Consider the following 26,740-nt stretch of genomic DNA (forward strand, 5'->3'; position numbering starts at 1 on the left):
CAACAGGAGGTGGGGCTTTTGCTGAAAACTTATTTCGCTGGCTGCCTCCTCTTTTTGCACAAAGCCGGAGTGCATAGCCTCTTCCACACTGTGGATACATAGTGCAGTCTGTTCCACTTTGAAATTTGAGCCCAAGTTGCATGCAACCTGCGTGTAGGCTTTCGTGACGGGACGTATTTTTTTTTCTTTGCTGAGGGCGAGAACGACCGTGGTGGTTGTTCCGCTGTGGCTTCCAGCAAATAGTCGGACCCCTATCACAAGTCAGGGGACTCAGAGAGAAAGGAGACGAGCCTGCAGGAGTGGTCTTGGAGACTTGAGGCACCACCATGAGCATGCAAACGGTCAATCTTGATACCTATAGTTTATCCCTGCTCACGGCCAAGGAGGACATCCTCAACCCTCGCTCATCTACTAACTGGTAAGTACCATGTAGAATCAAACTTGTATGCCGTTTCATGTTACTGAATGAGGCGTTTGCTGACGTCCACAGTTGCGTAATTGGAGGCTTTATTTCCATTAATCCAATGAGCAAAATTGTTGCTCTGCAAGGTGCTGCACGCAGCGTGGACTGTTTTTTACGAGGTGCCACACATATATACTGTAAATGCAACTTTAAGGGTATTTAGCAGACCTCCTTCTGGACTGTGTATTGAGAGGAGGTGATGGTGGTCGTTCATTACGCACGCAGAGCGCAGCCACCGCATGACTCACTTGGCTTCCTCTCCCTCAAGGTAATCTGAAGCTGGATTCTTTGCTGCCACGATCACGTTTCTCGTCCTGTGCAGGCTTTTGGTCATGTTTCATGAAAGGACCTTTTAATTAAGTGGACAGCCTCCACAAAATGATCCATTGTTAATTGGTGTAGAAAAGAAGCAGGACAAAGTACAGTAAGTGAATTCAGTTTCCATGTACTTAAAAAAGAGAATTTATTTTTCATTCTAGGGTACTAATTACTAATATATAACATTCCCTAGTTCAGTAATTAAATATGCCTGCACAAATGACCTCCAATATCAGAGCTGAAATTGACATTATTCAAGCGTTTGTTGTTGTTGTTACTATTATGCAAAATATTAGAAAACATCAGTGTGACATCAGTGTAGTGCTGACAGAATTAGACTCCGCCCCTTTAACAATTGTCCTGGTTCTCTCTCAAATAGAACGCAATCCTTTCCAAGATACTGCCCAACTGCATAATCTCTTCCAGAGTCATTACCAAAAAGGGTTTTCTGTACAGGCAATCTTACAAAATGCAACCGAAAGAAACAAACAAACAATCATAAAAGGTAAAAATCTAAATTCTTCATATTAACTTTGAACAACAAAAGCGTATTGAATGAATGAATGCGCCAAACCTGTACTTAAATGTAATTTCTACTGGTCTGATGCGGTCTGACATCTCTCGTAGCGGCACTTCAAACATTTGTGTGATGTTAGGGGCCTAATATTTTTCAGATTCCGAATTGCATAACCTCGTTGGCATTTGAGATGGCCCACATTATTGTCCAAGTCAGACAAAGGGCCTGTTTCTCATTGGTACTGTAGCACCTCAAGGCCGAACAATAGGGTAGGTCTCGCTTTGATAGCGCCTGCATTCATTATACATACTCCCATCCAGCAATAACCAGAGTACTATTGTCTTTGACTCATGACTTCATTGTGTCCCTCGCAGTTGATAGAGGATGTGTTTATGTATGCAGGATTGTTTGCCAGCCAGCAGGTTGTAAAGCCAAACAATCCAATGAGAGGATTAGTGGAACATCATTACAAAGGTATCGCATGGGGTCCAATCTCCAACATGATGATGAACATGGATTAAATGCACAAAAGAAAGGAAAATTAACATTGCCGGAATGCTTTCATTTCAGTTTTGAGCCAGTCAAGGTTAATTCACACAGCTCATGTCTGCATAGCGTCATGGAAAGATGAGTGTAGGAAGGCAGGAGGAGATGAAACAGAGCTGGATGTCATCCCATGCCCTACTCCCACATGAGCACATATGTTGGGGTTTGGCTGAGCCACAACTTGTAATTAAGGATACCTTCAATCGTTCAGAAGTATAGCAGGTTTGTGTGTGCCTCATTCAACATGGAAATAGTATGAAATGAAAGAGTATTGAGCTGAATCAGTGATGAGAGTTTGGGTGTGTCACCATGGTGATGAGCTGGTGTCAGGTTGCAGGTTTCACATACGCTGCAGGTGGAGTCTTATTATTACATAGGACCCTATTATTTCGGAATTGGCAGAATTCGCCAATAAAAATGGACTTTACAGTTCAATGTGGAATCTCACATAAAGTGAGACAATGTGAATGAAATGATGTCATCCTGAGGAGATGGGACGTTCTTGTTAATGACCATGTGCTTAAAGAGAGATAGTTCTTGTCCGACTTTCTCATGCATTCCAAATTACCAGTGTTCTACTGCTGATTGCTAAATAATGGAAAAAGGTAGAAACAAACTATTTTTTCCGAGTCTATTCTTACTTTTGGTATGTATCATGTTATAGCCTTAGAACACAATATTATGTATATATACTGAGAGTGATGTCTTAAAAATGGATGGGATTGTATGAGTTAAAGTTAGTAAATGAAGTTGTTATAGCTAAAGTTTTTTCAAATTTTCTGTCCAATTATCGCTTGCTTGAAAATAGTACCACATTCCCTGACTATTCATTCATCATTCATTTTTACCGCTTATCCTCACGAGGGTCGCGGGGGTGCTGGAGCCTATCCCAGCTGTCTTTGGGTGAGAGGCGGGTTACACACTGGACTGGTCGCCAGCCAATCACGGGGCACATATAGACAAACAACCATTCACACTCACATTCATACTTATGGACAATTTGGAGTCCCCAATTAACCTAGCATGTTTTTGGAATGTGGGAGGAAACCGGAGTACCTGGAGAAAACCCATATATGCAAACTCCACACAGAGATGGCCGAGGGTGGAATTGAACCCTGGTCTCCTAGGTGAGTTCCCTCACTATAAAAAAATTATTTACGGTGATTTTGCGGCTTATTTTTTATTGGCCCGTGGCACTATGTAGAAGTAAAATTAAACCCCTCGGAAAAAATACAAGTAAAAAGGCAGACAAAAGGGGGACAAAAGTGTCCCCCTGCAACTTTAGATTTTAAGGATACACCCCTCAGTGGAAAAAGTTTGGAAACCCCTGATTTACGGTATCTGTATTTTATGCTTGTTTACCAGGGTGATTCCGTTTTAAAGGCACAGTAGTAAAACCTTAGTTCTCAAATGGCAAATAGTCCCAGCTTTCCATGTTTCTAAAATTCCTCGGAAAGCGGTTATGGTTTGCACATTGTATTAATTTTCAACAGAGCAGCCAGTGAAGGCGTATTCCTGCCAAGATTAGTCAGTTCAGTAAAAATGTGTGTATGTGTGGGTCAGCTGACAAAAAATGTTTGCAGCATTGTGTCAGTGTTAAGCTGATTTGAGGCCACTGATTAATTTGACCCTGTAGTCATCACAAATGTGTGTGTGTGTGTGTGTGGGGGGGGCTATATTGAGGTAACTGTGGGCCTTTGTAATGTGATTGCTGTGAAAACAGACCTTTGTGGATGTCTTCTTTCAACAATACACAGACACACAAACAAAGCTTATGGTGTGCTTGCATTTCACAATATTCCAGTTATTATAGTCAGGCAGTCACTCATTCTCAATCACTATGGTGACAATGTTTATTCCAAATAAAACCTTCAAGATATGAATGGGTATTCATTACCTTTGCCAAGACACCTTTTTTTGTTTGTTTTTTTGATAATTAATCATTTACTGACTCATAAAGTTATGTTGTCTTGATCATCCTCATGCATGCATTCAATACTCAAGGTTCTACCCTCTTTTGTCCTCCTGTCTGCTGTATTGGCACTCTCATGTTGACATTAATGTGAGCAGAGGTGTTGCTGCCAGATTTTCCACATGTCCATGCATGAGTAACCATGAGTGTAAAGTTACATGTCAGATGAACACACACACGCACACACCTGCAGAAACAAAGTGACACCAGTGAGTCTAGATGCTCATGGAAAGGTGTTTTCCTCACTCCAGGGGGAAACCAGTGCAGTGAGAAGAAGAAGTAACCAAAACCTTCTTGTGCATATTCTATTTTTCGTCAGCACCTTAATGACCGAGCTGTCAAAAGTGACACCCATGATACACAAGGCTGGTGTGTAATTGTACTCTCTTGGCTTAGATGTTGACGGATCGCTTCATCATATAATCTATCCTTCTCATCGTGTGAATCTGAGATCAAAAGGAGTTGCATCCAGATGAGAACGAATCACTGAGTGAAAACGATGTAATACCCAAGGCACACCTATGTGTGGTGCTGTGAACAGACACACTGACACTAAAAGTAACTTTTAGTATCTTCATCCATCAGAAGCACAATAAGATTGTTTTCAGTGTATGAGACTTTTTATGACACCTGTGACCAACCCATATGACACAGAAGTCTTTTAATTAAGTGTATCTTTCAAAATGGTTTGTCTGATGTGTAAAAATGGTAGGAACAATACCTAAGATGGGAAAGCACCAGGAAGTTCAACAGGGGAACAGGAAGTGGGGTAGACAAAATAGAAGCTGTTTGTGGAGTATTTCTAAGCTTGGACATGGAAATGATGAAAGGAGCAATGAAGCGCTTATTTAAATGTTTACTCAGAGTAAATAACAGTACTGTACATGAATTTGTCTGCGATACAGTATGTTTGCCATGGCCGCACAGTGGACTAGTGGTGGATGGATAGATGTCTGCCATGGTCACAAAGAGTCGACCCCTGGTCGTCATCCTAAGACATACGTAGATAACTTACTCCATAGTTTACACTTGAGAGCAGCTGTTAGCTTTGAGCACCCCTTCGCTATGGCAAGCCATCGGTGATCCCCGTGTAGATAATGAGGAGGGGAGGCTGCATAGCGAGAGTGGATAGCAAAAAAGACAGTATAAAGGTTGCTGTATAAAGACAGTATTAACCATGTTTAGCGTCTGTGTCATGGGAATCATGGCCGCTAACCCATGAGTGCAGAGTGATTGCACTGAAGATTGAAATATATTCAACTTTTTCTGCATTTATTTAAAAAAAGCTGGTATTTTCTATAAGATTGTATACATGATAATAAAACTTTGCACACATACTTGGCTTTGACTTTTGCCTAAATTCAGTTTGTGGAACAAATATTGGGCCAGCCCAGCCCTACTGACACTCTACGTGCAGCAAAATCAAACTTAACCGGGGTCTTCAAGCTGTCATGTTTGTTCACTTGCGAGTGGGGAAAGGGAGGAGAGTCTGGGGTCTATGTTGTCATGGCAACCCGGGTGGGAACATTAGGTTGTTTGTTAAGGCAGACTCAATGGTGGAGATGAGAAGAGAGGTTGGCAATGGGTCATAAAATGAATGGACAAGCACACTCTTGGTAAAAGATACGGAATAAAGAAATGCTGGGTGGTCCACGGGGAATGTCAGAGAGACAGTGATGATGATGATGAAGTGGAGGAGGAGCACAGGTGGAGGAGTGAGCAGCAGGACGGAGATTAAAGCATTAAGCAGAAACATCTGACATTGTTTACATGGAAATAGTTAAAGATAAGATGTTTTAATGATCCTGTTATAGATGGGATGATGGGCTGTGTTTGTGTGTGTGTGTGTGTGGTGTACTGTGTGGGATAACATGTACAGGAAATGCCAATGTAATCCCAACAGCCTTCAATTTTAGAGAGTTTATCACTCCTTTGTCCTGTTTCCTCTCCCCCACTCCTCCCACCTTTGTCCCCCTATTTACTCCCTCATTATTTTACTCTTTTGGTTTCAAGTTAATTCTTCAATCAAAATTTCCATCCTCTCCTCCATGTTACAGTAAGGACAATGTGCCCCCTTTAGAGCATTTCCTTTAACACTTGCCCCCAATAATACACATACTCCTTTGCCCCCTTAGCAACCATCCATTCATTGCTGTCAGCATCACCATTTATACTCCTTACCCTCTTTTCAGTTCCTAAATGTCTTGTGCATCATGACATGGATCCTATATTTTAAACAACATTTTACATTCCTCACTATATTGAATAAAATGGAAACAGCACAACCTGGGATATTCACAGATTGTTGTTGGTGATTGTAAAGACACTGCTGTTTTATTTTTTTCTCCCAAATGGAAAAACATCTAATTCACCCAAGATTGGCAATAATACATAAATATGGGACATTAAAACATAAAATGTACATATACACAGCACAGCATCTGTGTACCTGACACTTAACATGGCGGTTCCATGTGTTTGTAGCTTTAGCAGCACTTGCTTCCACAGTAAACTTGGTACAATCCATCCTCAAAACACCTGCAGCGAGGTGGACAAAACGATGATTTGTGCCATCTTTGAGAACTAGTCGCCCACAATGAGAATCACTGTGTTGCAACGTGAAGGCGGGAGGCCAGTGATGGAGTCCATTGTGATATGTGTCCAAGGGCGTTGAGGGATGGGCAGTGGCTGCAAGGAGTCCAACAGGCGGATGGTCAGAAGACTTGTTCCTGGTGCAAACTCCCTGACCTCAGAGGTCATCACTGGCCACCAAAACCTCTGAACAACAGCGAACTGGGTTTGCCTCACTCCTGGGTGACAGGCCACCTTGGATGAGTGTCCCCACTGCAGAACCTCTGACCTTAGCTCTGACAAACCCTTGGTAACCTCCACTTCAGCCACAGCATTGGACACCCTTCTCTCCACCTTCCACTAGACTGCACAAACCACCCAGTCTGCAGGTACGATCTTCTCCGCCTCAATCATCCACCTCAGCAGGACCCGGTATTCTGGAGGTTCAAATCGGATCAGGAAAAGGGACCAACTTTTGCACAAGTTTTGCACTGTCCTGATGCAGGAAGGTTCTTATGATCCGTTACCAACAAAGATGGAAAAGATGCGCCATCCAGCCGGAGCCTAAAATTCGTGCAAAGAAAGAACAATGTCCAGCAGTTTCCTGTTCTCCATGTCATAGTCAGCAGTGGTGAGGCGACACAAGAAGAAGCCTCTGGCTGCGTCCACTTCAACAAAAATTGCAAAGCAGAGTTTGGGTGAGTAAGCACAGATGCAATAGTAAATACTCTGGGGCCCAAACAAAAGGTTCCTTCGTGGATGGAAGAAGTAAGAGGTTCTGTGTTGCTTCTGAAGTTACAAATAAAAATGAACAAACCCCAAGAACCTCTGTGGGTTCCTTGTTGAAGGAGAAGGCCAATCCTCTACAGCCTGGAACTTGGCTTTCTCTACGATGTACCCCAGAAATGAAATGGTGGATGAATGAAATTCACATCTCTTTTGTCTTGACGCAAAGGCGGTTCTCCAGCAGATGTTTCAGGACCACGCGGATATGACAGAAATGTACTTGCAATTCTCTGGAAAAAAAAGAATATCGTCATTAATGAGACTCTGGATGGCTTGCACATTGGTCACATGGCATGAAAAGGTAGTCAAAGCGCCCCTTTGGCATGTTAAACTTCGACTCATACCCCTCCTAACTCTCACCAAATGGAAGGCGTTGACCTTAGCCAAATGTAAGGAAGAGAATGCATCAGAGGAATCAGATGCTTATTACTAAAAGTCATTTCGTTGAGGCCATCACAATCAATGCAAGGATGAAGGGACCTTTCCCCAGAGGCGAAGACAAGGGTCGAATGCGGCCAGAAGTCATAGATGCTGAAATGTAATCTCTTAGTGCCTCTTGTCCAGACATGTTATATAACTTGGCCTTTGGTAAATAAACCTCCTGAAGTAATTTAATGGTGCAGTCATACGGTCGGTGCGGAGGAAGAGTCTGAGCCCGGTCTTTACTAAACACTTGGCGGAGGTCACTGTATTCCATGGGCTGGCTGGAGAAATCGAGAAAAGAGTGTACCTCCTTAGGAGCCCAGAGCTTGACCTCAGCAAGCTTATTGGCTTGCTATCAAGCAAAACTGGCTTGAGCTCGACGAAGATCCGGAGCGTTCGGATAGTTTCGCTGGTTACCACAATACAGGCAAAGATGGAGTTTCTGGCGTTGAGATTGGTCTGAAGAGGTGAGACGCTGTCCAAGAAGCAGACTCATTGGAACAACGCTGTGGGTCAGGAATGCTCAGCTACTGATGGGTGGCTGAAGGAGTGACAGGTGCTACTGGGAGCATTGATGCATTTCCAGGTGTTGGTCTAGGGCTACCACATTTGCGTCAAAGAAGTAATGGCCTCCATGATCTCTCACAACTAATTGGCCCTGGTGTGATAATGCCAAGTGGAAGTGTTCTGCCTCTGTGGGATTGAACTGATTGAACTGAGTGTGTCGTGACACCCATACTAAGTATTGTTAGGCCTAAACTGATACAATACAGCTGAAACTCTGCAGTGGAGAAGCAGCTTTATTTTTAAAGTCTTATATAGTCTTAATCAATGTTGTTTTGAACAGTATGTAAGTTAAGTTGTATATTTGAGGGAATGTACTTGGCTTTTGACATGTGGAAATTGTGGACTGCTGAATAAAACCAGCTTTATTTAATCCTGCTTCCAATCCTGTCAACAATGATGTACTGGTCAATTCCTGGAATCGAATTCCTCCATGAGACTAAATATGCTGTGTTTAGCAATTAGATTACACAGAAAGAAATTTGTTAGCTGTCTAATTAGTACATTGGAAGTCTTCTTACGCAACCTCTGTGTTATCTGCAGATTAACTCACAGCTAAAATTCAGCACACAATGTTGTGTGAACAATCCATCCTGCCATACACGACTTTTCATTTGATTTATGTCATTAAGTGCAGGTCTCATATCTATTAAGCTTTATTTTTTACTGATTTTATGTATTTTTCTATTTTTATTTTATTATAACTTTATTTGAACACAGTGACCATTCTAAAACTTAATTTATAACAAACATGCATTCTTTCCCTTTGCATCCTGCCTGCCTCAGCATCAAGTGGGTTGTTCTCCTCTCACTGGGTCTTGGAACTGATTTAATTACTCATTTGTGTTGTTTGTCCACTCCTAAACAAGTTCCTTTCCCTCCCATCAGCATTCCAGGCAAGCCCCTTCAGCATTTCAACCCACAGAGCACAATATTATTAATATTATTTTTTTATGACAGTTTTTTTCACTTGCTGTTCTTCCTTTATGCAGCAGTTTTGCAATTTAAAATAAAATTCATTTGGTCAGTAACGATCTCTTGGGGAGGCCCACCCTGGAAAATATGTTCATCAGTCAGTATTGACCAATGCATCAACTGCTGCTCTCATAGGTCATATAGCCAACTATACAGTACTAAAAACAGACGAATCTGGTTTCCTATTCACTCTATGTATTTAAGCAAACTGTCATGGAAAATACATAAATTTGAACGACTGAGATCACCGCTATCTCCAAATGTGTGTATGTTCACCAACATACTGCATTTCTGTAGATAGAGGAATGCGTCTGCCACATAGATACTAAACTCTTATGAGTCACAGGGGGTATGATGTGAGTAGCACGCTGGACAAAAAGAGGAAATAGACTTTTTTTTCTTCATGCTGGATTTTGGCAGGATTTCTTTTACCCATGTTTGGAGAGAGGAAATGAGCACAGTGTGCCGTGGGGATGTCTCCGACTTCTTACTACAACATAGACACAAAGGTAGACTCAAGGCTAAAAATAGCACTTGACTCCCAGGTCAGCCCTAAATCAAACTAAGGGGTGACTGGGTTTAACACATTATCAACAAATTGAATTATTTGTTATAAAAAAATTCACATTTGTGTGTGTGCATACGTGCACAAGTATGCGGGCGTGTGCACATGTTAAAATTTCTCTACAATGCGTAACTTTCTGCATACTTACAGTCCTTCATGGTGTTTCACTTGTTCCTTGCTGTTGAGTGTGTTTTTACATGTTAAAGACTCATGCAAGGCTCTTACCAAATGCCCTTCTGCCACCTTGTGGATATTTTTATGACTTATAATCTAATATACCTATAAATATGTCTTTGGGCTGAGGAGTTTGGGTTAATAAAAACCTCTGAATACCGTATTTTCCACACCATCTATTTCTGTACCTAATCCATACAGAAGGCGTATTATAAGTTGCATGCTATCTGTGTGTGCACACATACGTACGCATACACACAGTGTCAGAGAAGTTATTGACAGGTACCACATCGAAATGACCATAAATGGTTCCTTATCTTCTCCAGGAGTAAAGAAATGACAGACGAGCATCTGTTTTCGCAAGTCTTTCTTTTCACATACACTTAATCAATCTGCAGAACAGTTTACATAACCACACAACTTTCATTCTTCCGCTGCTGGCACACATGACATCAATTAATAATACTGTTGATCCTGAAGGATTTTTCTGTCATCGGAGATAAATGGATTTCTAAATACTCAAGAGCAAGATTTGAAAACATGTTTTACATTATACTGTGCCTGTCTCTGTTTTATTTTCTTGTTTATTTGTTCATGGCTGCACTAAAGGGCTTGGCAGTGGTAGCCATGCATGCACAGGTTTCATTTATCATTGTTAAGACCATGACATCATGGTGTTTTCCTCACTTCAGCTCCTCCCACGTCTCTTCTGTTCCCCTCTTCTAAAGTTGTACTGTAGCTGGCCCGATTCAAAGCTGCATGGCTGCAGTACAGAAATGACTCATTTTCCCCCATTAATAAAGCTACATGTGCAGAAATATGTGAGTTGGGTTGGCTGTTTGTTGCTTGGATTGCCATGTCTGCTTCTGCCTTCTGCACATATCTTGTTGAAGCAGCCTGTTTTAGACGTACCCGGCAGGGTTCAATTTGGCAACGACTTTTGATGTAATCCATTGGTACTGTAATATAAATACTTGACTTGATTTATGAATGACATTGGTCTTGCATGCCTGGAAACATGGAATTTATTTTCCATCATTGTTGAAGATGTTTTATACCGACAACACTAGTAAAAACACATGATGACAGCTTTATTTAATAACTGCTTTTGTTCCTGAGAACTGCCTGCAAACTCTTTCAAAAGGTTTCACATATCATATTTTATAGGAATGTAAGGAAACCCATACAAAATGACAGAAAACATTGTCTGCTTAGGCACATTTCCCACATTCAGAGATTATATAAAATCTAAGAATATAGTACCGCAAATGGTGTATGGTTTCTAGATAGCATCGGGTCAACAAATATTGGCATTAACAGCTATGGCTGTAGGCAACCTCCTGATGTATTCTTTATCAAATCCAAAAGATGGCAGTAGCTACATTTGAAGAATCACGAGAGGTCAGCATCCAGCAGCTTTATCTACCTCTGCATGTGCTTTAAAAATGTTGTGATGCTCATGACCTCAACTGCAAACCAGGGAAAGTTACTCAGAAATCCAAATAACACCTAAGGAAAATATGTACTTGAACTGCATTGCGGGAATGTGCTTAGAACATCGGCCTCACAATGTTCCAGGTTTGAATCTCAGCCTGGACCTATCTGAGTTGTTGGTAGTCATCGTTCCTTCACATTAAGCTTTCACAACTTCAGTGGTCGTCTTAAAAAGACCCTCACTTATGTTGTGCTTGCGTTTGTTTTACACTAGGGTGGGGCAATATTGACCTTAGAATATTATTTTTGGCATGTATCACGATATGACGATATAATGAAATTCAGCGTCTTGTATAAAAGCTGCAAACCTTAAGCCATGTAAGTAAATACACGTGTCTGAAATTGGGAAGCACATTCATTTATTGGTAAGAAACTGCCAACGTTTTCTAATGTGATGTCAGCCTCTGCACACATTGCTACAAATCTTCAACAAACTGAAATGCCTGTGCTTGTGAGCTTGTCCTGGAAGATGAAACCTGCAGACCTGACTCTGGTCAAGTCTCAACATCACATTGTAACCTCATGTGCAAGCTTGTTAGCTGTGGGTGAAGAATTTGCACATGGACTTAACACCATGCTGACGTCTAGCCATGACTGACCACGACCTCATGTCTGTAGTGACCTTTTGGAATTTCTCGAAGTGCAGTAAAAGTGGATTTGAGTCCTAATTCTGGTTGCTGTTAAGACTAATGCTTCAGTGTTGTTGTTTATGACTGACCTCTGGTGCTTATCCATAATGCTGGAGACCCCTGGAGAATGTGGTCTCACTAAATTGCATGGCATTTGCTCGACTTTGGTTAATGCTCAAGGAATGATTGTTGTTTAAATCTGATAAATTCGACTGATGCCTTCTGTAACACTGTCATCTTGTTAGCTTTTACTTTTGACATACCTGGCTGCTTCTCATATCCATATATGGCATATATAGTACTTGTGAAAGACCACCAGCATGATCAATTTTGTACTTTACCCTGTACCAAGGAATGCTATTTTAGAGACGGTACGTTCTCTTACATAATTTTTCCGTTCAGGCTTATTTCACAGTGGGGCAGCACCGCCAATTGTTGTCTCCAAAACATCCAATAAAAGGAATCAACACCTGTCTCGAAGACATTCCATAAAATTGTACCAGTCATCGATGCAAGATTTATTGCAGTGCTGCTGTATACTCGTAACAATACATTCATATTATCCTGCTCTATAAAGCTGTGCACTCAGTTAATATTAACAATTACCAGCATAGTAAAAAGTCAGGGAGAAGTGGCCTGCCTCTTCATGCTCTCTGCATGCAGTGCGTTCAGTAGAACAAACAATATAGTAATTGTGTCCTCAGAACACACACAGATTGACTTTGTCCAGCCTTTGTTCATTGTGCGGACACTGACCTTTTATACCAAGATGCTAATTAGGCTGGCTCTTTTGTGAGCTGTTATTGTGTGATTGCTCAGAGATATGAATACTGCTGTGTCTCAAATAATATTTTTGTGTCCTCTAGTGATATTATTACACTTTTGTTTTTAAATCATCCTAAATCGCAATGACATTACTTATGCATTTATGATAATGTGTCTTGATGAATTGCACAGGAAACCATATCATAACTATACAGCCCTTAAGGCACAAGTACATTTCTTAATGCAGCAGCAACAAAACCAGTGTTTTAATACCGATGAGGTGCCAACTGCTAAGACAGCAATAATACGGCTGATTACGGGAGTACTGCAAGTGTAACACGCAGGAGTTTCACACCAGCAAAGGAGTTGCGCAACCAACATTTTAAAGTACATGTAGCGGTAAATAAAGCTGCTGGATGCTGACCATTCATGATACTGGGCATGCAGCTACTGACATTGTGTAGTGTTAATAAAAACTTTACTACAACCTTTAGTCTCAGCTCGTTTGTGGTCTAAAGATGACATAGAAACAGGAGTTCAGAACATTTAGGGAACGATCCGGCAATTAATTGTGCAATATGCAAGTAAATAACATTTAATTGTAAGATATTGTTTTCATATTCAGCTGATCTATACACAACTTCTGATGGAACAGAGGTTTCTTGTGATACAGTTTTGGAACGTTTCATTAAGCTGAATATTTAAACAATACCTTCTCATTCATACATACACACACGCGTACACATACACATATACACACACATACACTGCTCCTTCACCTTTGGCCTGTCGTAATAGCTGCTGGTGGCCCTGTGCAGTCCCTACCCAGCTCCAGATGTTATTGACATTCCCTCAGGAGTCAGAGGGGAACATTTACAGAGACATGCAGTCAGACGCAGACACACGCACATTCCAATGTATGTTCAACCCAAAATTAATCTGTTTAGAAACATTTATGTTCTCAGTACAAAAAGATTACCTCATAAACACATTTGTTCTCACATACACAGAGTTGTGGAAAGGCCTGATACTTCATCTCTCTGCTGGACAATTTGTAAGGTCACATAAATAAATCAGGATTGGTGAACGTGTGCTTGTACAGGCATATGAGTGTCGCCTGGCTTGGATTTGACCTGTGTCATCTTGACATTCACACTTAAAAGACAGAAAATATTGTTCAAAAGAGAGAAACAGCAGTTTTACTCACTTGTATGCATTTTTATGTTTTGATGCATCACATCAACGAGAGGGAGTAAGATTCCCGTTTTGGCCTGCATGACAGACATAAGGGCGTGGTTCAAACACATTTTCATTTTCAAGATGTCATAACCTGGCTTTATAATCTGCTTTTTTACTTTATTTCACTTTTAGGATTCATCTATCTATGAAGCAAACACATAGATGTCTGTACTTCTGATTATCATCGTGCAAAGTGCACACTGCAAAAAAGGGTGCAAGTCATTGTCATTGTGTTTTGATGCTTTTGGCACAAAATGCACTCATGCACATGTGGCTCTGGCTTTCACAGTGATAGACAACACACATGTTGGACCCATATGTTTCCTTTTAGTTTTGGATGTGACAGCGATGACCAATTGTAGTCCCTGTGAATTTTGGAGCTGTCAATCTGCACTATTCTGCCTGTCAATACAACAGATGTGTGAGCCTGACCTCTGTGTTTGTCTTTGTGTGTCCCCAGGGCATTATTTGTATACGAAGGACTGACAAACAAGTTGAAACTCGCTGACTCGGGAGGTACGTTTGACAAAATCTCAGTCATGCTCGTCATCTTAATGTACTCACATGTGTTACAAACGTCCTCTATTTGTAACAATGACAGCATACTCAAGTGTAAAAATGTGTCTTTCTGTGACAAGTGGGCGGTGTTACAGAGTTGGTCAGCAAGTTCCATGCATCCAAGCCACAATATGGACTATGCAGAGTGGGAAGTGCAGACACAGGAGGCCCCCGCATTGCAATGATTGTCTGGGTAAGATACATGAACTAGCACACTGCAAAAAAAGGACAAAAAGTTGATTTACTGTAAATTATATACAAAAGCTGTGGAGGAGGTATTATAAAATAATATGAAATAATACAATAGAATCTTAAATAGTTAATTACATATATGGTATGTTAAATAATCTGTAAATGCTTCCAATGTTAGCATTGTGACTCCCATTGTCTCTATGTCTATCTCCCCAGGATAGAAGTATGGAATGAACTTAAATGTTTGTATCCTGTGTTTGTTTGCAGGTCGGTGAACATGTGGAAGAATTCCGCAGGACAGAATGTGCCGGACACATTCCAGCCATCAAACAATTCTTCAAGGTTGAGTAGAGCAGATTGTTTTCAGTTTTTAAACATTTAGGGTTGACAACTGTCAAACCAATATAGTAGTTGGTTACTTTTGTTTTACACTGTGCAGTTTAAAATTCTCAAATTCCCCCAAAGAAGGACATTTTTAAGGCTTTGTGCACTATATTTACACACTCAAGTAGACTTAGTATTGTTCTGTAAGTTTCCTGTGCTCACTGAACTTCCTGTCTTATTCCTGTGTTGGTTGTTTGTGGCCACACTGATACCAGGAGAAAATTTAGGCTAACCTTGGTGTTAAAAGATTTATTGTTTGTGCTACTTCACGGATGAGGCCAGTGGTGACAAGCCGGAGAGGAAACATTATTGTGAGGAAGAAGTGTCAGGGGGGGACTACTCCTATAGTTTCTATAGTAGAGCGACTCCTCTGTGTTTGTGCATCTTGATCACTGTTTGTTTAGTAGTGAGCGTGGCTGACCCCAAGGTTTACGAGTTTCCATATAAAGGCATCACCAAGTCGACTATGTGGAATGTTTGTTGTTGTTTTTTTTTTCCAACTGGGAATGTCAAGTCTGGGCCTTTGTGAGCCACCGTCTGAGACCACCAAAACTCTTTTGTGTGCTTGTGTGTCTTTGCATGGAACATTGACAAAATCATTGTGATCTATGGAGATTTTTATCTTCTCTACGGCGAAACTTGAATATGAATATAAACTGACGTTATCATTATCCGGTGCAACTGAGATTCAAATTGTTTTGTTCAAATGCCAAAGCAGTTATTGTCAGGGGGAACAGCAGAAAGAGAAACTGTAACCAGCATAAAACTGTTTCGTGTTTTAAGTACACTTTGACATTATTAAATATTAATCACTTGTAGAACATTTTAAAAAACATACATTAAAAACAATAACACTCAGTTCCCAAGACGAGATGATACACAAGATTGGGTCTTTGAGACGAAACAAGATTTAAATACAATTAAAACACATGACAATATATTGCAATCTCCTCATTTAATTTCTACTACGTGACACTCTTCTGCACTCACCCAGACAAAAAGATTATATGATGGACAAAAATCTCAATCTACAAAGCCGCCAAGGGGCTAAAACTAATGCACAAAGAGTGAATCCTCTTCCTGTCTGTTTGGACCAAAGAGACAAGTAAAATAGACACATGCATGCACATGGCAATATATTGAAACCAGCAAAAGTATCCAGTTCATTTTCATTTATTGTGCATTAAATCCAGAGTGTACCCGGCCTTTCACCCAAACTCAGCTGGGATAGGCTCCAGCTCACCTGTGATACTGAATGGGAATAGATAACAGAGTCTTTACTCAGTTCTGAATTCTATCGTCTGCATCTATCTGTCTTTCTTTGTCTTACTTTCTATATATTGCATGTCTCAGCTGGCCAAAGGGGTTTTTTGTCAAGGCGAGTCCTGGGTGTGTTCCATACTCTCCAGTGTGGCAGTGAGTTATGAAAGCTAACATATGAATAGAGTGCAGATGTTTCCATTGTTGCACATTTACGCTCAAATAACAGACGCAATCCTGGGACAAGGGGTGGGAGATGAGAAAGTAGATACAAAAAGGGTAAAGAAACAAGCAATGACGCCATGAGGCGTGTTGAATGCTTTCATAACATTTGACTTTATATTGGACTTGTATTAGACCTCATGACAGCCTGGTTGGCAGTCGGCCACAGGTAATGCAGGAGGAGGATTTGGTTCCCAACATACAACTGTGCTTCTATTGTAAGTAAAGCGCAAGCACAAAGCCGGAAGCACTTTGTAACAAGCTTTAGTCTTTAGTCCTCTATTGCTTGGTTGGAGTGTCAGTTCAAGAACTCTTCAGACTCCTGTTTTATCGCCAGTTGTTAGTCTGTGGGGCAAACCAATGCTGAAACAAGTTGGCTGATTTTCATGAAGTGAATCACAGCCCATGCAAGAACAAATTTGAGCACAGACGCAGATGCTTTGCAAATATTCTTTAAAGGGGACCTATAATGCTCATTTTGCATCCCTTTGTATTGAGTTTGATCACATGCCCAAAGTGCTTCCTAACTATGAACCATATAAGGAAGTCTGCCTCTTTGTGATGTCACAGAGGGGCAGTTTTACCACGCCTTTTGAAACAGAGTGTTTTGAGCCATCCCAAACTTCTTTCAGGGCTCCCTTCCAAATAGGCAAACTTAATTATCTGAAACTTTGGCATCATTTAACACGAGAATACAACATTCTATCTACATTTATAGGTCAGAAAAGTGAGAAATGCACAATAGGTCCTCTTTAATTACATTAAAGTAAACATGCTGGTGTTGTCTTCAATTATACTTTTTTTTTTACCCAAGAAAATATAAGAACACAGTCACTGCCTAGCCCATTTTAACAATACTGGTTTCAGACAACAGATTGTACAAAAAAAATATTTGTTGTTTGACCCCAAAAGGGGAGTGCCATTAATGTTTGTATTAACATGTATAATTCATAGTTTTAATAAGTACACCTTGTTTATTTAACATCCTTTATTGAGGCTGGGCATTCACTTGCTCAGGTTCCAGTGGATTTGTCATGACTTTGAAACCCAAGACCAAGTTGTTCATCTGATGTTTGTTCTACTATCTTAACTATGTCAATGTCAAGCTGCAACGCATCATACCGTTATCTGAACATTACGTCATTAACACCCACATTACACATGATAATTGGTTCTATCGTTCCCATACAGTTAATGACTCATACAAAGATACTTCTTTCAGCAGTGAGAAAACATTGTCATTTTTTACTTTAGTACTTTGAACCGTTTCATACCTCTCACAGTTATCTCATATGGCTGCAGATTTGTGGATTTTAGTCTCAACTAGATTGTGCACAGTTGGCATGTGACAGTGAATTGTTTTAAAAGGCACACCTTCATTGTGATTGTCAGTTGCCTTCCACTTAAAGCTGTGATTCACCACCACGTCCTTTCATAAACAAGCCTGGCCTTCGTCTCCCAAGAGCTGATACAGTATATTTGAATATTTGCATACAGAACAGGAGTTCAAGCCATGTGTAACACCTGCTCTGTTCTATTGTTCCCTCTTCTGTCTTAAAACTTCCAAATCTCAGCACTCCCAACTGAGAGAGACTTTATTTTCTTTCTCTCTCCCACCATCCTCACCACTGAAGCAGTTGCACAACAGTTTGGCTCCAAGTTGAGTGCATAACTTCAAATCCGTCCAAGTGAAAACCACCAGAGGCCCCCTTGCGCACTTGTGTATGGGACTGTTGTGTGCGAGCATGAGAAGCTATAGTATGTAACATTATATTCACATTTGTCATACCCTAATTGCTGTCCTCCATTCTCTATGTGCTAGGAGGCGCACGCTTTCATTAGTGCACAAAAAGCAGACGACATGACAGAGGAGATGATAAGAGCAGAGCTCAGCAAGACCCATGCTCCTCCTCAGTGGGCCAAGAAGAGCTCCAGGTCTTCAGAGAGGGAGGACATTGTTGTGAGTATAGCGGGCAATACCTATTATGTCCACTAGATGGAGGCAGATACTTTGTTTATAAAAACCTTGCATTTCTGTTGTATATCTTCATATCAAAACACATGTATCGTTGCAGTCAACATAATTCAACCTCCATTGTGATTGACATGTATTTGTAACCTTTCAATAAATAGTCTACTCCTGTAACTTTTTTAATCTTTCCAAATGACTACAATTTACAGGTGACTAGATTTACGGCAGACTATACATGTATGTTTATTCATTTACTGGCCACTTCATTAGGTACATCCATACAATCTAAGAACACTTTTACATAGGATGCACTGTAAGAGCTATTCATTTAAAATGATGTTTATTATTGCAGTTATTAATATATATTTTTTTACACTGTAGGGTACAAACTACAGAAAGACAAATGCTGCAATGGAAATGAGACTCATAAACAGAGATTCCTTCTGGGCACGTGCAGAGGTATTTGTTTTTAATAGCCTTTTTCATATACAATACCGTTGTCATATTCACCTTAATTTTTTTTCGTTTTCAGCGAGAGGAAGAACAGAGAAAGGAAGAGGAAAGGAGACGTGCTACAGAAGAGAGACGGCGGCTTGAGAGAGAACGAGTTTTAAAGGAACGGAAAGATGCAGAAGAAAGAGATCGGAAAATGAATGAGAAACTACGGATGATTGAGGAGCAAAGGTGAGAGCAATGGCCGTCTCTAATCACTATAGCCTCCCTGTGGAAACATTTTGAACAAAAATGTTGTCTGCTTTGCTTTGCGAAATGTATTCAATCTTGCTAAAATTAAATTACATTTGTGTTAATGCAATGAATGTTTCGGCTCTTTTCTAACAAATGTTGTATTCCTGTCTTTTAGGCAGAAGCAAGCAGAACAAGAGGAAGAACTGCGTAGAAAGGAGAAATCAAGATGGGTTAGTCATGTGATTGGAAAGAAATTATGAAAGAAATGGCACAATCAAATGAAATTTATTTGAGTAGCATAATGACTGTATTGCTAGATTCCTAAAATTGGAAAGGCAATCTATTGTGTTCAAATGCTGATTTACAAAATATGTGCATTTATGTTGGGTCCACATAATATCATGGAGCTTATCTGGGAAATTTTTAAGCACCTCCATATTTTATACAGTGAAACTTCAGTTTTCATCATGAGTCTGTTCCTAAAGGTCAGACGAAAACCAAAATGTACAAAAAACTAATACATCAATCTATTCCAGACACCCAGAAATATTAACACACATATTAACACACATTTAATAGAGGATAATTATAGTTGCACGTGCAGAAAGCAAAGCAAAATTCATTTAAATGAGGAATGAATTGTATGAATGCACATTTAACATCCATTTTGTCTTTATTAAAAACAATCTCCCATTTTCAGTTATTTGTTTTTATTTTCAAGCAACTACATACATTTCATAATAACAAAACACTCAAATATCGCAGATATTCTCTTACAGTAATTTGGCATTTTAACCCTAGCACAAACCAAAAGACCAAAAGTCTTGCCACATATGCATAAAGGAGCTCTTGTGTTTTCCACCACGACAGGAGCAAGAGAAGAGGGAACATGAGGAAGATATGAGGGCTTGTCTAAGAAGGAGCGAGTCCATCGAAAAGGCAGCTGTAAGTAGAAAGTCAATTATACTTACCACTAACATGGCAAGCTGCAACATTTAGATTTCATTATGACTCACAGGAGGCAGCAGTGTTAGTGTCCCAACGCTCCATGAACCCTCGGGAGTTCTTCAGGCAACTGTCGTCATCGTCGTCACAAAGTCCGACCAGCCCTGGATCATCACGCTCTGGTTTGGATCCACAACACAATGATTAAGAAATAATTCACTTCTTGAGTATGAAAATAAGTGAAGCATTTTCCACAGGAAAACAAACACTCTCTTAACTTAAAAGTGGACCTATTATGCTAATTATTTGGCCCTTTGTATTGAGTTGTGGACTCCTATAGAGCAGCTAGACACAATAACCCACACAGAAAACTTTCTAGATCTTCCAGAATCTGCACCTATTCCAGCTGTATTTCCTTGGATTTCTAAAACTTCTAAAAACACACTCCCAAGTACTTCAGACTACTGCCGAACCCTACTTTCTAATTTTGTGGGTATAGGAGTTGATAAATGAATAAAGCCTTTGGAGAGATAATTGAAAAGTGGTTGGTTACAAGCTACTGGAAGCACATGAGCTACTTGCTGAAGACCCCTGTTATCTCGTGGTAACGTAGGTCTGCGTTTACTGAGTGCAGGCATAGTTTGTCTGACATTAATCCACCTTTCCCGACGAGACCGAACAGCTTTTCCTGGCCAGTGTTGTGGTTTTCCTCACCTCCATGGACACACAGCAGCGTAGTGTGTCTGACATTAATGCACCTTTCACAGCAATAGCGCGCTGCTTCTGGCTCTAGCAAAAGTTAGCCGGATATTTCACGTCCCGTGTGAAATGTCATTGACAGAAAATATTTTTCTCTTGCTGGGAATCACCAACTACAACCACTTTTGCCTGACCTTGCCTTGTAGAAAGATTTCCTGGGAGCCATAGATAACAACCATAAAAAGGGCAAAGCAGAGCTGTGGAGAGGGAAGTCCTAGAGCATATCTGGCCTACAGCACATGCCCTTATAAGGAAGCCTGGCTCCCTGTGATGTCATAAGCAGTCCGTTTTAGAAAAAGCTCTCCGAAACCGAGTGTTCAGCGCCATCCCAAACTTCTTTCAGTGCTCACTTCCAAATGCGCAACCCTCATTATCTGAAACTTTGGCTTTGTTTAACATGAGCATACAACACTCTAACAATGTTTATTGGTCAGAAAAGTGGAAAAATAACATATGACATGACCAAACATGTTGGCAAATTGTAATTGTAAGGCCACTTTGTGTGTGTCTATTTTGGTTTGAGCTCCATGTCCTTTCTCTCCCTTATGGGGAAATTTTACCCTCTGTTCACAACTGCCAAGAAGACTATATAGTGGACCTGACTGCAATTTATTAGACTTTGGGGTACATTGATGGTGCTTCGTACATTCTGCCATGCAACGATTGTTCCCACATGGATGTAATAAACTGTGCAATTGTGATTATAGTTAAAAATACAATATCTTTGTTTTTCTTTTTTCTCCAGGTAAACCATTCAGACGTTACCAACGCAGCCTGACCGACACTGCTTTCATCTTCTCCAGAGCAGACAACAGCACACCATCCTCGCCTCACAGCTCTCCCCTTGTCTCCCCCTTCTCACGGGCCTCACCTTCCCACATCAGTGCCACATCTCCTCCAACAAGCCCCATTTTCCGCCCTCTCACCTCTCCTTCCATGACCAAAGCGCCAGTTTCAACGCCCACATCCCCAATCCGTGACACTCCTCCGGCTTCAGCCGTGCCCGTCATACCCCCGGCAGACCAGCAGCCTGTTGTTGAGACCAAAGCTCCATCACCTACAGAGCCCTCTGCACCACCAGCCTCCTTCAATCTGGGAGTTTGCTCATTCCCCGACTTGGAAACAAGAAACCTGTTACAGGCACACCCTGCGGTTCTGCCACCCTCACCCCCAAATACACCAACCGACCCAGAGGACTCAACTTTCTGCTTTGAGGGTCCACCTCCACAGCCCCCAACATCTCCTCTTCCTGAGATACCACAGTCTAACACTGGTGAGGTGATCAGCTCGATTTAAAAACTGCAAAAAAGCAAACTTCTTACTGCCTTAATCTGTTTGGTAAACAATCATGTCACCTATTTTTGTTTGATAAAATAAATTAGAACGTTGCATGGATGCTTTTGCCAAAGTTGACTCCACAACATTCCAGACAGCTAATGCTGCCAACAGACTATGAATCAGAGTTTTGCTCCACAGAGCCATATTGCTACAGGCCAGTCACAATTAAAGATTACTTTTGAACCTTAACGTATAAACCTATATACACTTATCATGCTAAACTTCAAAGTTACACTCAAAGGGTCTGGCTTTTAATCATGTTTTTTTTTTTATACATTTTTTTATACTTATCACCTAGCAGACCTCCATACCGCCATGCTGGTGCACACTGATCTGCTCTCAAATACTGGATACAAAGCACAAGCTGTACTGCTGGAAGAAGATGAGGAAGAAGATGATGAGGAGAAGGAGCGGGAAGACATGGAGGTGAACAATGAGGAGGAAGCTGAGGTACAGCAACAACCTTGTGCCTGCCCTGAAGAACCAGGCCAGACTGAGCCAGAAGGGCAGCTGCAGGAGGAGGAGGAGAAGGCGGAGCAGATGGAGCAGCAGGAGGGAAAATCAGAGCAGGAGGTGGAGCCTGTATCCCCAGTGGACGCAATTGAAGAGTTCCCGGAGGATGACGAGGAGTCCACTCAATATAAAGAGCAGAATGACCATTTTGAAGATGGTCAAACCACAGATGAACCTGTTGAACTTTCTGAAAAAGAAGAGTCACATCATGCAGGTGACGAAAACACAATTTTTATGATACTGTATTAGTTATGACATTATCTGTTATACAAAACATATTCATCATTTCAGATGAGGAAGACATTTGTCAGACAGTAAAGCTTGAGACGGAGGTCCTATCAACCAATGGCTTCACAAATGGAGACGAACAAGACCACAATGGCATTGGTTTGTTTTACATACAAGCCGGTATTACATAAAGATTATCAGCCCATTTGGTGATCAATGATTTCCGCTCTCATCTTCTTCAGAGAGATCTTTGAGCCCGTCCGATGCTGAAATCAGCTCCCCAGAGTTGAGCGGGTGCTATGACCTTCATAACACTGCAGAGAGCGATGACATCATTGACGAAAAGGAGATCTCCGAAAACGGACAAGGGGTAAGATGCTGACGGTCATTCGGTAAAGCTCACCAAAAAAGTCCACACAAAAATGCATGACTTACATGACTTACTACATCAAAAGTGAATAAAAATAAAAAAAATGCATAATGGCATTAACTACAGAAAAAAATATAATATTATAGATACAGTATAAAATCTGACTCCATTTATTTCTTAGTTGAATGTGTTTTTTTTAAATCTTTGTTAGTGTTCCTGTGCTGAGACGGAGACTTTCAATTATTTTGCCACTAAAAAAGTTTTTCTGGCATTTCTGCCTGCGCTGGTGGCTGCTTTTCCACCTGCTTCAACCAGTTACACCATAATTGTGACATTCCTGCAGGTTGTTAAGTTCCAGATGTGAATCAATGACCGACATGCTCATAATAAACTCTTCTTTTAGAACGGGCTGTTAAACTGCTGCTCACTTTAATTGAATGCAAACTTTATGCAAGTTTATGTCGCTTCTATAGATTCATATACAGTTCCACCTACCTCTAGTGAATATATAGTTATAAGTGGAGAAGTTATTATTTTCACCTTTAGAAATAATGGATGTAAAAATAATGATTATGATAATGATCACCGTTTTGTGGTATCACAATAAGAAATTTTTAAATGTTTTAATTGGCCCACGGCACACTTTGAAAATAAATTTTAACAAAAAAAAAACCCAACAATTTCAAACATGGATGAATCAACAGTAATTTTACAAGAATAAAGTCAAAATATTAAGAGAAAAGTTGGAATCTACCATGAAGAAGTAGTAATTTTGGCACTAATAATGTAATATTATGAATATAGTGTTATTTTAGTAGCATTAATATATGAAATATGAAAGAAAAAGTTGTGGAAAAAGTTATACAACCATCCCTTGTCTATCGTAAACTGGTTCCAGACCAGGCAACAATAAGTCTTATGCTGCAAAGTAGGATTCAATAGTAATAAATTGAATATTCTTGTATTTACAGCATATAAAACCTATTTATGGCTAAATACAATCTTTTTTACCCGAGCCCGGTAGACATGAAATAACACCCCTGTAGTAAGTCACCTTATCACTCCTGTTATTGTTTGTTCACACCACATTCCATATTGTTCAACTGTTCAAGCTGTGAGATCACGACAGGAACACAAGAGATGCCCATGGCTTTAAACTTTAGCAAGCTCGCGAGCTAACTTGTTAGCCACCAATTTATTTACTGTATTCTAAACTTAAGAAAGGGTTTCAAACGGAGTGTGCAAAGATGGATAGAAAGACCTCAAAACTTAACCATTTCCACACTTTCTTGGAGGAATACTTATTTTCCCTGTGTGATGTATGCTGTGTGATGGTATTTATTATTTATATTACATTACTGATGCCAAGTGGACTATTACATATACCTTTGTCTGACTAATAGTCAACCAATAGGAAGCAACATGTCACGCCCTGTGGGGGTTCCCAAGTGACAGTTTGGGTTTGAGTTTCCGGTCTGGGTTTTGGTTTCCTTTTTGCACGCTCTTATTTTGTCTTTGACTTCCTGTTTTGCCTTGTCTGCCTCCTTTGTCTTAGTCACCCACACCTGTCCCTAATTTGAGTGTCTATTAAGTTCAGGTGTGTGCGTCGCCCTGTGTGGGATCATTGTCGTTTGTCCGTCTGCTACCTGAGTTGCTTTTTCTTCTGCTGCTGTGGCACAGAATAAATATTATTTACCTGCATTTGGTCCTGCTCTCTGCATCCTGGGGTCGCACCGCAAAGCTCTCAAGCCGTACCGTGACACAATCAAAACGCAGATATTGCAAGGGACGACTTTCTTGTGAATGTTTGTCTATATGTGCCCTGCGATTGACTAACAACCAGTTCAGAGTGTACCCTTTCAACACAAAGCTGAGATGCAGCTTACGTCTTTGCATATTTAATATCAAAGTGGTTCTTGTATGCTTTCATTTTTTAGTCTGCAAGATTTTCTGACATCTCACAGTTTTGTGCTTTTTAAATGAGAGCTCCACCCCCACCCACCTCCACATACTGTACGACCTTTGGGTCAAATTGTGAGTTCGTAGTTTATCATGATTTTTCTGCTGTAACAAAAGACGAAAACCATCTTCAAAGATGTTATCAATTTAATTTCATTGTGATTTGTAATTACAATGTCTGTTTCCTCTGTACTCAAGGTTTCATCTGAGCGACAAATGTGTGTTCGAGCTCTGTACGACTACCAAGCAGGTAAGATTCCATTTAGGGGATAATAATTTCGCCTGTGCATGCACTTAAAGTGCCTCCACTTACCATAATTACCGTGTGATTAGTGGGTTTTCACAGCATATTATCTTGCGGTTCCCACAGAGGACGAATCAGAGATCTCCTTTGAACCTGGTGACATCATCCGGGACGTGGAAACGGTGGACAAAGCTTGGTGGAGGGGGTGGAGCAAAGATGGCCACCAAGGATTGTTCCCTGCCAATTATGTAGAGACCATATAACATGCACACGTACACACATATTCACACTCTCAGGGGCGCCATCATCCCTCAGTTTAACCTTCTTCTTCCCACTACAAAAAAAATATGATTGTATTTTATTGTTCTATTGATGAAAAAAAGAGAAACTTAATATTTTTACAAACAATCAGGACTTTTTTCTTGGACCAAAAGTTATTTCCTGAAGGAATGTTAGTAGGCGGGATCACATCACCATAACAAATTATCACAAACTTGCTTTGCTTATAAGAATAGATCTTTATCGTGTATAGTTATGTTTTGATCCAAACATAATAAGCATTCCCTTCTCTTCTTTGTGTCGTACATTACAAAAACATACTTCTCTTCTCTGGTAATATACAGTATAAGATGTACACCTGAACTTGTAATCATCTTCCTTGGCTTTCCTGAGATATTTTACAGTTCTATATTTGTTACTGACAACCTTTCAACCTATCTTGATTAGCCACCAAGAAAGACAACAGTGGATAAACAAGCAGAGTTGAAAGGCTCCGTATTTACCTGTGTCACTCTTTGAGACCATGCTGTTTTGTTGTCATGGTGATGTCTAGACTTACTTTCATTAAGCTGTCTTTTTCCCCCCCTCCTGGATATTTGAATAGAATTTTATTAACACAAATATAATCCGAAAAAACATCTTCAGTGGTGTAATCAGCTAAAATATTCTAATTATAAACTGTATATAAAAATGTATAGCGACAACAATTATTTCTTTTGGGGTTGTGTAATGTGTATTGTATGGTTGTTAGAGTGTGCTTTGTATTTACGCCAGACTTGCAAAGTTGGAGCATATACAAACAATTTTATTAAAATGATTTTCTCCTAAA

The 26,740-nt window shown here is 40.4% G+C and overlaps 1 protein-coding gene across 3 annotated transcripts; it reads left to right on the forward strand.

The window, feature by feature from the left end:
• LOC131128294 (uncharacterized) lies at positions 1 to 26,740 on the forward strand. 3 transcript variants are annotated; one of them, XM_058071003.2, is made up of 16 exons: positions 1 to 418; positions 14,462 to 14,517; positions 14,640 to 14,752; positions 15,019 to 15,093; positions 18,440 to 18,577; positions 18,971 to 19,048; positions 19,122 to 19,273; positions 19,452 to 19,506; positions 20,147 to 20,221; positions 20,295 to 20,403; positions 21,726 to 22,253; positions 22,617 to 23,045; positions 23,123 to 23,218; positions 23,302 to 23,429; positions 25,587 to 25,638; positions 25,759 to 26,740. In XM_058071003.2, the coding sequence occupies exons 1-16, from the start codon at positions 327 to 329 to the stop codon at positions 25,893 to 25,895; spliced, it is 2,313 nt and encodes a 770-aa protein (XP_057926986.2). In that variant the 5' UTR covers positions 1 to 326; the 3' UTR covers positions 25,896 to 26,740. The 3 variants fall into 3 exon arrangements, with proteins under 3 accessions (XP_057926986.2, XP_057926987.2, XP_057926988.2); XM_058071004.2 differs by having other exon boundaries at positions 3 to 418; positions 22,620 to 23,045; XM_058071005.2 differs by lacking the exon at positions 1 to 418 and adding an exon at positions 586 to 731.

The sequence above is a fragment of the Doryrhamphus excisus genome, linkage group LG3 (assembly GCF_037039965.1).
Source record: "Doryrhamphus excisus strain RoL-2023G ecotype Guam linkage group LG3, RoL_Dexc_Guam_v1.1, whole genome shotgun sequence".
NCBI lineage: Eukaryota > Metazoa > Chordata > Actinopteri > Syngnathiformes > Syngnathidae > Doryrhamphus > Doryrhamphus excisus.